General features: G+C 44.7%; 1 protein-coding gene across 3 annotated transcripts in view; it reads right to left on the minus strand.

Annotated features, from left to right (window-relative positions):
- The window catches only part of LOC124466302 (NEDD4-like E3 ubiquitin-protein ligase WWP1), a 104,535-nt gene that overhangs the window by 48,781 nt on the left and 39,447 nt on the right, over positions 1-16,307 (minus strand). For all 3 annotated transcript variants that reach the window (XM_047018100.1, XM_047018098.1, XM_047018099.1), the window contains exons 10-17: positions 9,415-9,510; positions 8,899-9,073; positions 8,163-8,217; positions 7,346-7,430; positions 7,014-7,142; positions 6,577-6,649; positions 6,300-6,371; positions 5,888-5,976 (exon numbers count right to left, since the gene is read on the minus strand). In XM_047018100.1, coding sequence (XP_046874056.1) covers positions 5,888-5,976; positions 6,300-6,371; positions 6,577-6,649; positions 7,014-7,142; positions 7,346-7,430; positions 8,163-8,217; positions 8,899-9,073; positions 9,415-9,510 — 774 coding nt within the window. The remainder of the gene's footprint in view (positions 1-5,887; positions 5,977-6,299; positions 6,372-6,576; positions 6,650-7,013; positions 7,143-7,345; positions 7,431-8,162; positions 8,218-8,898; positions 9,074-9,414; positions 9,511-16,307) is intronic.

Genomic DNA, 16,307 nt, shown 5'->3' on the forward strand with positions numbered 1-16,307 from the left:
GTCCTTGTTCTTCTAGACCTAAGTGCAGCTTTTGACACTGTAGATCATGAGATTCTCCTGGAACGTATGGAGAACTATGTTGGGATTTCTGGTACTTCACTTCAGTGGTTCAGATCGTATCTATCTGATAGATCACAATATGTCCACTATGATGGTTGCTCATCCAGGAGCTCCATTGTAAAATACGGAGTACCACAGGGTTCAGTTTTAGGCCCTCTGTTATTTTCACTCTATATGTTGCCTTTAGGAAACATAATTAGAAGTTTTGGGGTAGATTTTCACTGCTATGCAGATGATACTCAGCTATACATGTCTATAAAGCCGGGAGAATTTCCACATGCTATGGAAACCTGTGTTTCCGGGTTGAAAACTTGGATGACTGCAAATTTCCTTCTTCTTAATTCGGATAAAACCGAGGTTCAAATTTTTGGTCCGAAAAAACACCGAAATAATTTATCCCATCTAACCTTAGACTTAGACGGCGTCAAAGTATCTCAAAGCCAGCTGGTAAAAAATCTGGGAGTCACAATGGACCCAGACCTTTCGTTTGAGTACCATATTAAGCAAATCACCAGAACAGCATTTTTCCATCTACGTAATATTGCCAAAATACGAAAATTCCTCTCAAAGGATGATGCTGAAAAACTAATACATGCTTTTGTTACGTCCCGATTGGACTACTGCAATGTGTTGTTCTCTGGCCTCCCAATTACCTACCTAAAAAACTTACAGCGGGTGCAAAATGCTGCTGCTAGACTATTGACTAAAACTAGAAAGTTTGATCATATAACATCGACTCTTATCTCTTTACACTGGCTCCCTATCCAAGCCAGAGCTGATTTCAAAGTTCTACTACTAACTTACAAATCTCTGCATGGATTGGCACCACTGTACCTCTCCGGTCTCCTTGCACCCTATTGCCCCGCAAGGACTCTAAGATCTCAAAATGCCGGCTATCTGGTAATACCCAAAGTTAAGAAAAAAACTGCTGGAGGTAGGGCGTTCTCATATAGAGCACCTCTTCTTTGGAACAAATTACCCATCTCAATTAAGGAAGCTGATACTGTCTCGACATTTAAAACTAGATTAAAAACGTTCTTGTTTAGTCAATTCTATGATTGTTAAAGGGAAGTATGTGTGTACTTTCTATGTAAACCTGGGATGTGTGCTTGCCTATGTGTGTATCACATGTAACTTTTAAATTTTAATTATAGCTTATGTTCACATTGCCCAGCTAGATGTTACAAATAAAGTAAACCTGTTACTGTATATTGTTAGTATTATTATTATTATAGTTCCGTTGCTGTATATTGTTACTGTTATAGTTTTTATTACTAGTTGGAGACAACGGGGGACTGGCTGTTTTCATCCTTATTCGTATAAGTATAACCTACTTTAGAGTTCTTTCCCCTGGAACAGATTTCATGTTCCAACTGAGGGGGGCTGTCGTTGTTTTGGTGTGTGGGGCTGCATCAAATACCCTTTTTGCTCTGTTAAATTGCTGCACTAGTCCACACTTGACCGGTGGGGATCTCATTCTATTTTGACTGTAACTGTTAGCTGCTCCTGGCATTCTCTAATCCCTGCTCTCCTCTCTGTCCCCCCCCCACACATTCCCTGTGGTGTGGGGGGTTTGAGCTGTCAGGACCTGCTTGGTCGTCGGTCTGCCAACGCTGAACCAGGTCGTCACCCGGAATCCAGTCTCCATGACGGCCAACAGCGAGTTTCCCGGTCCCATCCAACGTCTATAAAGCCGAAAAATGGATTTTGGTGTTTCAAAACCCATTGACACTGTATGACTATGTTTAGCTTGTGTTCTGCTCCTCTCTCTTACCAACCGTCTCTGGAGGAGGGGATCCCTCTCTGAATTGCTCCTCCCAAGGTTTCTTCCATTTTTTCTCCCGGTGGGAGTTTTTCTGGGAGTTTTTCCTTGTCTTCCTTGAGGGTTTAGGTTGGTTGAGGGGCAGTTCTATGGGCGCATGTGAAGCCCTCTGTGACATGCTTGCGTGTAAAAAGGGCTATACAAATAAATTTGATTTGATTTGATTTGATTTGATTTAAGACATGGAGCTCCCCAGTCCCACAAAAAGAGGCATATCTGACAGATAGTCAGCATTTCCGATCGATTCAAAATATTTAAACATTTCAAAATAAAAAACCCTGATTGATGATGACATTGACCGTTTAGGCAATATATTAGTCAGTTTTTTCTAGTAGTAGACGTCTATTAACAAAGAGCAAGATTTAGGAGCTGGCATAGCCTACACTCAAGCAGAAGAGGCAACAAAACCCTACATTACAAACCAGCCGAGACATTTTAAAAGATTGACGACACAGTTAATCATTAACATTGAGAAGTAGCCTAGGCCTACATGGAATTGGATGACCCACAGCACGTATTTTACAATGACTACGGCAAAAAAGACAAATGTTGCCATGTTATGTTGGGATGCTGTTGCAACGGCTGTTGAAGTAACAAGTACCCTAAATATAGCCTGTGCCATGTTTATGTACCATGTCAGCTTTACATGTGAAAAAGGAAAGCTCAGAGGAGATGGAAGGCTTGGTGACCGGCACAGAGAAATAAGCATCTAGTGTGAACAGCTCGCACCTTTTGTGTCCCTTTGCGGCGCTTGTTGTAGGAAAAACATCACACTGCTGTAATTATGACAATGGAGAAATTATTATGGATTATATGATTGAAAATGAACCTCTAAATCACCGCTTTTACTTTTAAACGCTATATTACTGAAAACCAGATGCAAAGCTGTTGACTGATTAGTATAACCAGATGCAAAGCTGTTGACTGATTAGTATAGCCACTAATATGTAGACAATATTAAGCCCAAAGTGCAAATCTGGATATTTAGGGGCTCAGGGTGAGAGAAGACTGTGTGTATAGGCTACTTCCATAGAAAACTACAAGGCCCCGATATCCAGGACTACAAGACACAGATATCATGGGAGATTTATGACCTTAAACTAAGTAGCCCTGTGCACCTGTGTTTCATGCATCACAAAGGCCCTGGAAGGGGGAGAACATAGGAAAAGTCTATTCTACTCTGAATAGACTTTAGTCTACTCTGTACGCCTTCCTGACACGTAACTATATCACTGACTTAACCTCTGTAACCCCACTGCACACTTCTGATCACTACTTTATCCAATTCTCTGTCTCTCTCCCTCCAACCCCTCCTACGTCCCCTCCCCTTTTAACTTTCCGCCGCAACCTCCGCTCCCTATCCCCCTCCCATTTCTCCTCTGTTGTAACATCCTCCCTCCCTCCCATTGACGAGTTCTCGTCCCACCCCACTAACATTGCCACCGACTCCTTGTTAACCACTCTAACTGCATCACTTGACTCTCTCTGTCCCCTGTCAACCAGGCCTGCGCGATCTTCTCCCTCCTGCCCGTGGCTTACGCATGTTATTCGTGAAGAGCAGTCCACCCTTAGGGCAGCTGAGAGGAGATGGCGCGGTCTGGACCACCACTATCACTCCCTCCTTAAATCTTTCTCTTCTCACATAACTGGTGCTAAAACCATCTACTTTCTGAATAAAATTAACTCTGCTTCAAACCCCCACAAGCTTTTTTCTACCTTCTTCACCCTTCTTAACCCACCTCCCCCACCCCCTCCCTCCACCCTGACAGCAGACGACTTCTCCTCCTTCTTTGAGAAAAAAGTTGCCGACATTAGCAGTCGGTTCCCTAAACCCACCTTTCCTACCCTCTCACCCTCCACGACTGACCCAACTAAATGTCTAAACTCTTTCTCTCCTCTGTCCGAGGCAGAGATCTCTGACCTCATTCTCTCTCATCGCCCCACCTCTTGTCCCCTTGATCCTATCCCCTCCCCTCTATTTCAAACCATCTCCCCCTCCATGTCCTAAACTCCTCCCTTACCTCCGGCACCTTTCCCTCTGCCTTCAAACAGACCAGAGTTACCCCTCTACTCAAAAAACCCTTAACCCTGCTGTCCTCCAGAACTACAGACCGGTATCACTGCTACCCTTCTTCTCAAAAACCATTGAACGTGCTGTATCTAACCAACTGTCTTACTTTCTCTCTCAGAACAACCTGCTTGACCCCAACCAATCGGGCTTCAAGACTGGCCACTCCACAGAGACTGCCCTTCTTTCAGTCACCACTGCCCTCCAGTCTGCCAGAGCGGCTTCCAGGTCATCCGTCATCATTCTGCTGGACCTTTCTGCAGCCTTTGACAGGGTAAACCAACAGATCCTGCTCTCAAGACTTTCTGAGATGGGCATCACTGGCACTGCACTCCAGTGGATCTCATCCTACCTGTCGGGAAGATCCTACCAGGTCTCTTGGGGAGGCAAACTGTCAGGCCCTCGCCAGCTCTCCACTGGTGTCCCACAGGGCTCCGTCCTTGGCCCCCTCCTCTTCTCTCTGTACACCATCTCACTTGGACCAATTATCACCTCCCATGGCTTCTCCTACCACTGCTACACTGACGACACGCAGCTGTACCTATCGTTCCCCCCCGACTGATCCGGGGATCTCAGCTAGGATTGAGGCCTGCCTCACAGACATCTCCGCCTGGATGACCGAGCACCACCTCCAGCTGAACCTCGCCAAAACAGAACTTCTCATCATCCCGGCTAAACCCTCCATCTCCCATGATCTGTCAATCACCCTGGGATCTGCGACGGTGACCCCTTCATCCTCTGCCAGGAACCTTGGGGTTACCATGGATGACGAGCTCTCCCTCACGGCCCACATTGCCGCAGTCTCCCGGTCTTGTAGATTCACCCTATACAACATCCGGAAGATCAGGAGATACCTGTCTGAGCACTCCACCCAGCTGCTAGTCCAAGCAATGGTCCTCTCCAAGTTGGACTACTGCAACTCGCTGCTCACTGGTCTCCCAGCATGTGCAACCCGCCCTCTTCAGAGGATTCAGAACGCAGCGGCCCGCCTGGTCTACAATCTACCCAGACGTTCCCATGTTACCCCGCTCCTCATCTCTCTCCACTGGCTACCCATCAACGCCCGTATCAGATTCAAGACCCTGGTAATGACCTTCCGAGCGGTAAACGGGACTGCACCCAACTACATCAAGTCTCTCCTGCAACCTTACACCCCCACCCGTCACCTACGGTCTTCCTCAGACAACCGCCTGGTGGTCCCACCGCTCAAGACTGCCAGGTCCCAACACAAGCTTTTCTCCTGCCTGGCCCCCCAATGGTGGAACCAGCTCCCCACCTCCATCAGGAACACTGACTGTCTCCCCACCTTCAAGAAAAGGCTTAAGACACACTTGTTCCGGGAGTACAACGGCACTTAGGAATGCTTGGTTGGACCTGTTGTTAGTTTCCTCCAGGATCACAATGACTCTTATTGAGTGACTTGTTGCTCTTGTAGGTTAGTTATAACGAAGTTAAGTCTTGTACTCGCTGTGAAATATTTCACTATTGATTGTTCTTCTACAGGTACAGTCCTGCACTTTTGTGGTTCATGTTGTTTTAATTTGTAACTTGTATAACTGCATGCTCTTATGGGTCTTCCCTTTTGGCACTTGTTTAGTTTTTTTACAATGTATGCTTCATGTTTTGGCTGCTCCCAATGTTTGGGACTACAAGATACAGAGTCAAGATAATGGAGAGTAAATATATAAGCGAATGTCCTGATAAAAATTCCAGTCAGACTCTGGGATCTACACACGTTTGTTGGAATCAATCCTTTGTGTTCGATTCGATTAATACTTTACATCATACTTTGCTGCCGTTTCCGTGCTGTTATACATTTTGATATTGGTTAAAAATGTTGATTATTAATTCGAAGACACGCTTCACAGCCAGTGTGTCTCAGGCGTTAGAAAGCTCCAGATGTGAGTTGAAGGGAACCTGATGTGTTTCTCACTTACCTGGCTAAACCACCGTAATCTAGTCCCTCCTCCCCTCTGAAGATGACGTATAATCGTCTTCTCAGGTCATAGGGCTTTAGGGCCATAATCTGGAAATGTGCACACAGTTAGCAACACTGAATAAAACATTCAGTTAACACTGAATAATAATAATAATCTCACATATGGCATGCTCACATTTAACATGAACACTTTTGTGGAAAGCAGCTGTTAGTAAATCCTTAAGTAAATGCTATTAGTTACACTCCTAATACCTATGTATTTGTGTGTGTGGGTGTATGTACTGTATGCAAATTAATGTGTGAGAATGTATTTGCATTGCTTGTGCAAGTGCATATGCAGATAGGTGCATTCCAGTGTGGAATTCTGTTTAAAACATAAAAACACGACACAGAAAGGTCAAGTCTCTTACTTGCTGGAAAGAGTCTTCAAATAAAGTCTGCCTTGATACAGTAATCTTCACATGGCTGGGGAGTGCATTGGACTGAGTAAAGAACAGAAAAGGTGTTTGAGAAACCAAACGTGTCAAGATTTTCTTGTGTGAGGTTAATAACATCTTAATGCCCTACATTTTGGTGTCAGAAAATTAAACAAAGATTCCATTATGTGAAGTGATTTACAGATTTGAATTGAATCATGTATTTCATATTTTTTTCTCGGAAAAAGAGAGAAGGGAGAGAAAGTATTACCTGACACAGGTAACGGAAATGTGCTAGCTTCCACCTGAAACTGCGCTCATAGGCAATCTGAGGACCTTTGGTGCTGAGACGACCGATAGGAAAAAAACAAATGTCAGTATAAGTCAGACAGAGGTTATTGTCAAATTATTTAAATGTACTTCTTTAATTATGGCACGAGGAGCAGAACAAAATACGTTTGAAGCCTATTTTAAGTTCAGAATATTTCAAAATTCTGTTTTATTGTTGTTCACAATGCATTAACTGTGATGACACATTTCCTTAGAGGTGGGTAATTAAGACATCATTGTGACCAGCATTTCAAAAATTTGTATTTCTACTTTGGATTTGATTTCACAACTAAATACACATTCCAGATGAGTGGAATAGCATTGAGGGGATAAGTTAGACTTTATTTTTAAGGAGCATTAAGTAGTCCATGGACTTACACAGAGGACTTTCCGGTGCGTGGGTCACTGAACGTAGTGGTCCGTGTGTTGTGATCCACAAAATACCGGACCCCCTCACGTGTGTACCGTATCTCCCAGCCCTCAGGGAGAGGGTCTTCATTCTGTAGCCTGGAGACACACACATACAAAAGTGGGCACAGACACTTGGGTAGAATAAGCGTTTAGAGTGAAAGAGGACAGCAAGGAGACTAAACTGCTCTGAACAGTTTTTTGCTGGTTGTGCATGAATGCAGCCTCTGTGCCAATATAAAATGTTCTAAGGAGTGCAAAAGAGGTGGCAGGCAGGGGGTCTCAGCAGAGCTATGGCTTACCCTTGTGTGCGTGGGTCCTCCCACTGTGTGGTCTTCGTGTTGTGGTTGACAAAGTACACACGATCGTTGGAGTCAACACGTCGTTCTGGGGGGAGGGTGGGGATGTGGAGCAGGGTTAACACAAAAAGAACCACACAGTTGTGGTCAAGGTTGACCGTTCTAGCTATGCTTGATTAATCACAAAATGTGCATTTTGTGGGATTGTTTCATTGGTCTCATGTCCCATTGGTATTTGGTGCATCTTTCCATATTGCTAATTTGTATTGCATTGATATGTATGCCTTAAGATTAAATGTCTCTTCAAATCACAGGCCAGTATGCTTGTAGCACAGGCAACAACATTACATTCATACGATAGCATTAAGTTGGTCTCTGACAAGCTACTACTGACTACACTGATCAGAACTTGGATATCTAGGAGGGCATGATTTAAAGCAAGTGAATTATGCAGATAGTGTTATCTGACACTTATATTGATCGCTCATCATTTTGATAAGAAAGAGGATAGCATAGAGGTGAGATGCACACATGGACAGGGATAGTAGAAATATATATTAATGTTTGAGAGAGTGGGAGAGAGAAACAGAAAGATAAAGAGACAAACAGGGAGGGAAAGTGAGAAAAAAGTCCCAAGAAGTCAATGTTTGAGGCTTGCAACTGCCACGATAGATTGGAAAACACACCCCGCAAACAAGAAAACCAAGGTGCAATGAAATTCTCTGAAATGGTAAACCTGAGGTCAAAGGGTAGCAGTCCCTAACCCAAACCACTAACGCCATCACTGATGGCTCCCGGGCCACTTCCCTCCATAACTTACCCCAGCCAGGAGGCAGCGGCCCCAGAGGGTCATTTTCCGCTGACATCATCGAAGCCTGAATGAAAGAGATGGGGATGTACACGTCCAAATAGGTCCAGGAACCAAAACAAACAAAAAAGTAAATATATTCCAAATTAGGTGAATTGCTAAGACTGTACAACTGGCTAGCCGGCGGACAAGTAATCTAGCACTAAGTCAGGCCTGACAACGTTGTCACTCTGAGTCTGTGTTGTGTGAGTTAATCATCATCAAGAGTAGATGAGATTATGGCCTGGTTCACAGACCCACAGTTTCTGTCAAAGACAGGTAAAAGGGGTGTAAAGGGTAGGGGTAGTGGAAGTGGAATTGTCTGACAGATAGAGCTCTGACTGGCCAATCAGGATGGTGTAATCACATCAAGTGTCTTGTGTGTCACCCCTAAGGAAGATGGTTTGTTGTCATTCTTAACACAGGTTGGACCTGTGAGACTTGATCAAAATAATATTCTTTTGAATAAAAGTGTCCCATTGACATAGTACAGAAACGTGTCTCTACAATGACAACCCGGACAACCTACAATTTAATCCTTCTCAACTTGGAGGGTGCTAAATGGAGGAGCTACTTCTAGCAACAACAAAAAAATCACAGAATGGAGTTATCTGACCTTGTTATCGGTAGCAATCAACCAAGGTGTGTGTGTGTGTGTTTTTACACATGTGCACTTGTGGTCTGTGTGTGGGCTTTCTTGTGTGTGTACCGAGTAGAGGTATCTTTGGTTGAACTGGTGCATAGCTCCTTGCAGCTGACTGCGCTGGGACTGCCACTGTTCGAAGTTGCGGACTGACTCCATGGTGGGCCTCTGCCAAGTGGTGGTCCTGGTGTTGTGATCGACGTAGTAGATGCGCCCCCGGTCGTCCACACGCCTTTCCCAGCTGACACACAAATGGACACAGAAGGTGGGAGAGAGTGAGACAGATTGATATATAGTCAGAAGTAAACCGACATAAAATCCACTAAAATTGTGAGGGGTTATGTCACTGTGTAGTCATGGGAAACAATCACACTGAATACAAATAAAAGCTTACCATTGGTCCAGTTTGCTTACCAAAGTTTAAGCAAGATAGTAGTAACATCTTGGTAACATGTACACACTTAATAAGGTCTACAGAGACTATATAATGCAAGATTGGGTTTTATAGTCCACATAGAATGACACCACTATGTGTGTTTTTCCTTTCACAGGTAATAAACAGAGATACGTTTGATGACTGACCCTGTCGGTAAAGGCTGTGGTCTCTCCCATGTGGTGGTTCTGGTATTGTGATCCACATAGTAGGTTCTCCCGTGGGGGTCCTTTCTCTGCTCCCACCTAAGCACGCACGCACACAAACAATTCCATGCAGACCAATAATCCGGAGCCCAAAACATACACAAAATAAATACAACTTGTCTTTACAAGCACCTTCTTTCAAATGTCCACATACTCTGTCCAAACACTAGGGGTCGACCAATATGCGTTTTTGAGGACCGATGCCGAAACCGATTATTCCAGATTAAGTAGACGGATAACCGATATTTTTAACCGATATATATGACTAGTGTAAAAATTTAAATGAATGTAAAAATTAAGAATAAAAAGGCCTCTGACAAAGACTCTTTAAATTATTTTAACCATATCTTTAATTTTGAGAACTGTTAATAATAACAACATTAATATTAATAGTAATAACAACATAAAAAGTGCAGGGAGCATCCAGCAGCATTCTGTAAACATTTTGTAAAACTTAAAGAAGTAAATTGAAACCACAATAAGCAACAAATTAACAAATAGTAAAAAAAAAAATACAGATACCGGGGGGCGCTGTCGAGTCGGCGATGGAGTAGGTTGTGTTTAGTTTAAGCTCCCGTTGAACTTCTGTTTTTGTAAGTTAATAAGTGTTTTTCACAGTTAAATACTAGCAAACTCTGTTTCAGACATATTTTCTACTATGGGTTCTTTCTCCACTCCCTCTCCTCTCGTCCAACATACAGTCTCAGCCATGCCCATGCTAATAACACAAACACACACTCACTAACAAGATCACACGCTGCTGTAAACTCCATCTGCTCTCCTCACCCCCCACCTCCTCCCCTCTCCTTCCACCCCCTCTGCTCCCACCCCCTACCTCCTCCCCTCTCCTTCCACCCCCTCTGCTCCCACCCCCTACCTCCTCCCCTCTCCTTCCACCCCCTCTGCTCCCACCCCCTCTGCTCCCACCCCCTCTGCTCCCACCCCCTACCTCCTCCCCTCTCCTTCCACCCCCTCTGCTCCCACCCCCTCTGCTCCCACCCCCTACCTCCTCCCCTCTCCTTCCACCCCCTCTGCTCCCACCCCCTCTGCTCCCACCCCCTACCTCCTCCCCTCTCCTTCCACCCCCTCTGCTCCCACCCCCTCTGCTCCCACCCCCTACCTCCTCCCCTCTCCTTCCACCCCCTCTGCTCCCACCCCCTCTGCTCCCACCCCCTCTGCTCCCACCCCCACCTCCTCCCCTCTCCTTCCACCCCCTCTGCTCCCACCCCCTCTGCTCCCACCCAAGTTGAGTGTGCGTTTATTTGCGTGAAGATGGTGACAAACGAAGTGGCGGTGAAAGGCCTGGCGATAGAGGTGACTGGACTCAAAAATAAGTGTGAAGACATGGAGGGGAGACTGAGGGGTGGCGGAAGCACATGGATCCAGCTCTACAGCGTCGTTCTCTGAACTACTGAGAGAAGTACTATTGCTGGATAAACATGTGCTTGTGGACCACTCTCATAGAAGCCTGGGAGTAACTTCCTGACTTCAACGTGCTCCATGACCGGCAGGGAGTTCAGTATGGTATCCTGTTTCCAGCCCGTCTCCGCATCACATTCAATCGAAGAAAAGGAGTTATTAGATGCAAGCGAAGCGATGAGATACGTCAAAATGAATGTCATTAGGCCTGTAGTTGCCGAGTGAGTTACATTGCCTTGGCTAATTCATCGTCTCTGAACTTTGCCTGTTTGATCCGTATTTTGCTGTAATACCGAGGTTGATCAACATCGTTGTCTGAGTGTCTCATCTTCTGTTTAATACGCTATGATGGGGTGTATGCTTCTACACTGTGATAGAATTCCCCTTTTTTTATTTTACTTTTCACACCGGGGGTTTGGTGGGAGCTTGAGCAGTTGGCTCTATGGAGTTTCTCCACACAAACACTTAATGTGCGGATTTGTTTTAGGAGGGTACGGTGAGCACCCTGTTCATGTAGGTGCTGTGGGGTGGGGGTGGGGTTACGGGGAGGGTGTGCCAGACTTTATCATTTATTGTGTTTAATTTTCCAGACATCTGTGTTGTGGTCCATCTACTGTCATTCTAGGTTCCCTGTAGGGCTCAGATATCCAACTTTTTTTATCTCTCATTATGACTGACTTAAGTATTCCCAGAGGAATGTTAAGGCACTTAATCATCCTTTCATGCGAAAGAAGGTATTTACACATCTGAAGCGGCTAAATATAAATATTGCATTTCTTCAGGAGAATTCAAATTTCCATTCAAAGGCTAGGGGGGCAGCTACATTAATTGATAGAAATAGACCATTTACGATGACAAGTGTGGAAGCTGACCCCGCTGGACACTATGCTATTGTTGTAGGTCAAATTTATACTTTTCACTTGTCATTTTGGTCAATGTTTATGCACCAAACTGGGATGATCCAATGTTCTTCACAAAAGTTTTTTCCCGCCTACCGAATGTGGCATCGCACTACCTTATCCTTGGCGGTGACATGAACTTTGTGCTTTCCCCTGGGTTGGATCGTAACTCATCCAGATCTTTTTCCTTGTCTGCGGCGGCGCGTTCTATCCAGCTCTTCCTCGAGTTGTATGGAGTGGTGGACTTGTGGCGTTTTCGCAACCCTGCTTCCAGGAGTTACTCCTTTTTCTCCTCAGTTCATAATACATACTCCCGTATAGACTATTTCTTTTTGGACAAGAGGATGCTTCCCCTCATAACTATGGGTCCATAGTCACAACTGGTTATTTCAGATCATTGCCCCTTAACTATGAGACATAGCCACCCGGATAAGCAATCCACTTACCGCCCTTGGAAACTCAATCCTCTGCTTCTGTTGGATGTTTTTACTCGTTTTAGTGCATCTGAAATTTCGTTTTTTTTGGACATTAATCAAACACCTGGGATATCCTCCCTGACGATTTGGGAGTCACTGAAGGCATATTAACGAGGTCAGGTCATCTCATATTGTGTTAACCAGAGGAGGGTGAGCACTGCTCGACTTAAAGAACTGGCAGAAGAGATTCTTGAGCTGGATAGGGCACATAGTCAACTATTCTATGAAGAGGCATTTGTCACTGCAGACAGAGTTTGACCTTCTATAGTCGAAACAGGCTGAGGGCCTCATTTACTAACATTGCGACCGCAGCTTAATCTGCGCCTTTGCTCAACCGCAAATAGCGGACGGTGTATTTCCGCATTTTGCGTGGTATTTATCAAACCAGATCCTCCTTGGGCAATCAGCACTCATTATTGTTAATATCCGCGCCGTTAAAAGAAGGAAAAAATCGCCTGCATGTTACTGCCACCACGGGTGATTTGAGGAGAAAAAAAAAGTTCAGCGAACAGGAGCTAGAAATATATACACCCACTTTCCCTTATACCCTCCCAGCAGCGATAATCTGTGTTTTTACTCAAGTGCGCTGCCTTTCTAAAGGCGGTGTTATGACCCTGCATGTTCCGTCCTTGGATTCAGGGGAAGCTGCAGGGTTGGAGGAGGACCTCCAGGGAGATAGCGTCAGCAATTGGCTCTATGCAGAGCGGCAAGTCCCCAGGACCGTATGGTTATCCAACCGATTTCTATAAAAAGTTTTCAGGACAATTCTCCCCTTCGCTGTTGTCGGTTGAGTCGTTCTCCTTGAGAGCCTTGCCATCTACTATGCGAGATGCTGTTCAGATCTCCTTACTCCTAAAGAAAGGCAAGGCCCCTCTTGAGTGCGGCTCTTACCGTCCAATTTCTTTACTGAAAACTTTGGCACGCCGCTTGGAGGGGGTTCTTCCATCCATTATATCGCCAAACCAAACAGGTTTTATAGAATCGTTATTCTTTTTTCAACATCAGACGCCTTTCAATATCCTCTATAGCCCTTCTCCACCAGAAGTAGTGCTTTCACTTGATGCTGAAAAGGCTTTTGATCGGGTGGAGTGGGGCTACCTTTTCAGCGCACTAGAGAGGTTCGGATTTGTTCCCAGGTTCATATCATGGGTCAAACTTCTATATACGGCTCTGAGGGCTGCTGTTCGTACAAATAATAATGTGTACACCTACTTCGAGCTCAAACGGGGCACAAGACAGGGATGTCCTCTGTCACCTATGCTATTTGCCATCGCAATGGAGCCACTTGCTGTGGCACTAAGACAGAATACTGATATTAGGGGGATCTGGCGTGCAAGGATAGAGCATAAGGAATCTTTGTACGTGGGCGATATGCTACTGTTTATTTCACAGCCCCTTGTGAGTTTCCCTAAACTAATGGTCCTACTTTGGGCTTTTGGCAGAATATCGGCCTATAGGTCAATATTCAAAAAAGTGAACTGATGCCTGTTGGTGAGGGGGCAGGCCAGGTACCTCTTGACTCATTCCCTTTCAAAATCTGTCTAAATAAATTCAAGTACCTTGGGGTGTGGGTTACACGTAGTTATAAGGATATATACCTAGCTAATTATGAAGCGAGACATTGAGCGGTGGGACCCTGCCTCTCTCCCTGGGGGGCAGAATCAATACTATAAAGATGAATATGCTGCCTAAATGTGTATGTTTTCCAGTGTTTCCCACTGTTTCTTACAAAATCCTTTTTCTCAAAACTTAACAATCATATATCAGCCTTTATCTGGAGCAAAAAGCCACCAAGGATCAAAAGGCAGATATTACAGAGACCTCGAGCGAAGGGAGGGATGGCACTCCCAAACTTCATGTACTACTACTGGGCAGCTAATATAAGATTGCTGTTGTACTGGATGGGGGAGAGTGCAGCAGCCCCTGAATGGACAATTATGGAAGGGGCGTCCATTGTGTCCACCTCCCCGGCGGCCCTACTGTATGCCAAATTGCCATTCACACAACCTCTGTCTAGCTTTACCTCTAATCCGATTGTTGTACACTAACTTAAAATCTGGAATCAGTTTAGGAGGTCTTACTGTCTGATCTCTGTTGATGGTGTTTTTATCTCATTCGAGCAGCTAATGCAAAAATATGACATTCCCAGATCGCATTTCTTCAGATATTTGCATCTTAGAAGCCTTGAGGCCTTAAATTCGGAAACCTTCCCAGTCCCCCCAGGATTTCATGGGCCTTTTTGGTGATAGTTGCGGGGTAAAATTCCTGATTTTGCGGGAGCTTTTCCATAAAGTTGCGCTGAAATTGCGGGAGCAAGTGAAAGTTGCAATAAAAAGTTGCAAATTTCCTTCACACATGCCAGGCATAGACAATAAAAGAAAGCACATGCAGCTATTGACTGGTTGGGCAACCCTGGATATAGGACTGTTAATGGTATGTTTTTCGCCTGGAAGTCTCTAGCAATCAGGCACCTTTTTGAACAAAATTAAAAAGAGTAAAAGAGTTCACAGACACCGGAATGAACGTGTTCACAGTATTGTTCATCAGGCAGTAATACAGTACGTTCAGTTCACATTCACCAAAATTATGAAGGAGTTCGTGAACTTTCGTTCAATGAACGCGCTCAGGCACAACACTGGATTTAAGCCCTACCGGAGAGAGTTATGGGAGACAACGATGATTGGTCAAAGATGCAGGAAAATTGCGGTGATTGGTTAAAATTGCAACGTCGTGCTGAATTTGCAGGGAATCGTTGAATTTGCGTGAATTGGTGGGATCGCAACATCGCAAATTCCTGGAGGGTCTGCCTTCACATTGTACCCTTCCACTTCGCTGTTGGATGCCATTTTTTAACGTACACTGACCAGGAAGCAGACATTAAGGGTCATTTATGCTCAAGTCGGCATGCATGATTTTCCATCCCTGGATCTCCTTATTAAGAATAAGGCCCCGTTTACACGGAAGAAAAACTCATATTTTCATGCGGTTTGGCCTTTCATTTAAACGAAAACTGAGGTTTTATCACGGAAAACAATCATTTCTAAAAACTCCAGCCAAAGTGGAGATTTCTGAAAACTCAGTTTTTGTGTTTGCGTGTGCACTAGCTTAAACTGAGTTTTAGGTTGTCAAACGTCACAGTAGGCTATGGGACTAAAACAGCATCACGTCATGTGAGCGTCCATTTTATAGTAATAGGTGCGTTCGACTTCATGCAGCACCGGCGTCGCCTGCAGCCCGGCTGACTTGAAGCAGCCAATGGCTGTCGGCACTGCCGGTGCTGCATGAAGTCAAACACAACCAGCATAATGGGGTCATTTATTTGTGAATTGCGTTACGTTTCTGAATCACGAAATACATTTGTGCATCGCATTTGTGAATCATTCAAACAAATGAACCTCGCGCCTAAAAGGTAAAGGAAGTTGGTCGTGTTATTCGTAGTTGTTGATTTTGAAAATTCAGATTGGTTTGCATGGCTTTATCCTTCACATTACACTGCCACCTACAGGTTTGACGTAGTTATGATGGCGCTCGGGGGCCTATATGCGGGTTCATGTAAACAGATTTTTTTTTTTAAACGTACTTGTGTGTACAACGTTATTTTTTTAAACGTAGGGGCAAAAATATTCGTTTCTGTAAATACCCGGCTATGTGTAAACGTGGCCTTAATGGGAGATGGACTTAGACTAATCAATTTCTGATAATGATTGGTGCAAAGTCATCCAGGGGATTTTTTCCTCCTCCATGTGTCTCAGGCATGCAGTTGTCCAGTTTAAAGTTGTTCACCGTTTGCATTGGTCCAAAGCTAGACTCTCGTAGATTAATTCCGATGTATACCCCACATGTGATCGATGCATACAGGCTCCGGCCACGCTGTTGCATATGTTCTGGACATGTCCAAGGCTATACACCTTTTGGAAGTCTGCATTTGGGACTTTCACCAAGATATTAGGGAGGGTAGTACAACCGTCCCCTCTTATTACGATGTTTGGGGTGACCCGGAAAATACTCATTTTAGATGGTATGAGATCAGCATGATGTCCTT

The sequence above is a fragment of the Hypomesus transpacificus genome, unplaced genomic scaffold (genome assembly GCF_021917145.1).
Source record: "Hypomesus transpacificus isolate Combined female unplaced genomic scaffold, fHypTra1 scaffold_91, whole genome shotgun sequence".
Taxonomy (NCBI): Eukaryota; Metazoa; Chordata; class Actinopteri; order Osmeriformes; family Osmeridae; genus Hypomesus; species Hypomesus transpacificus.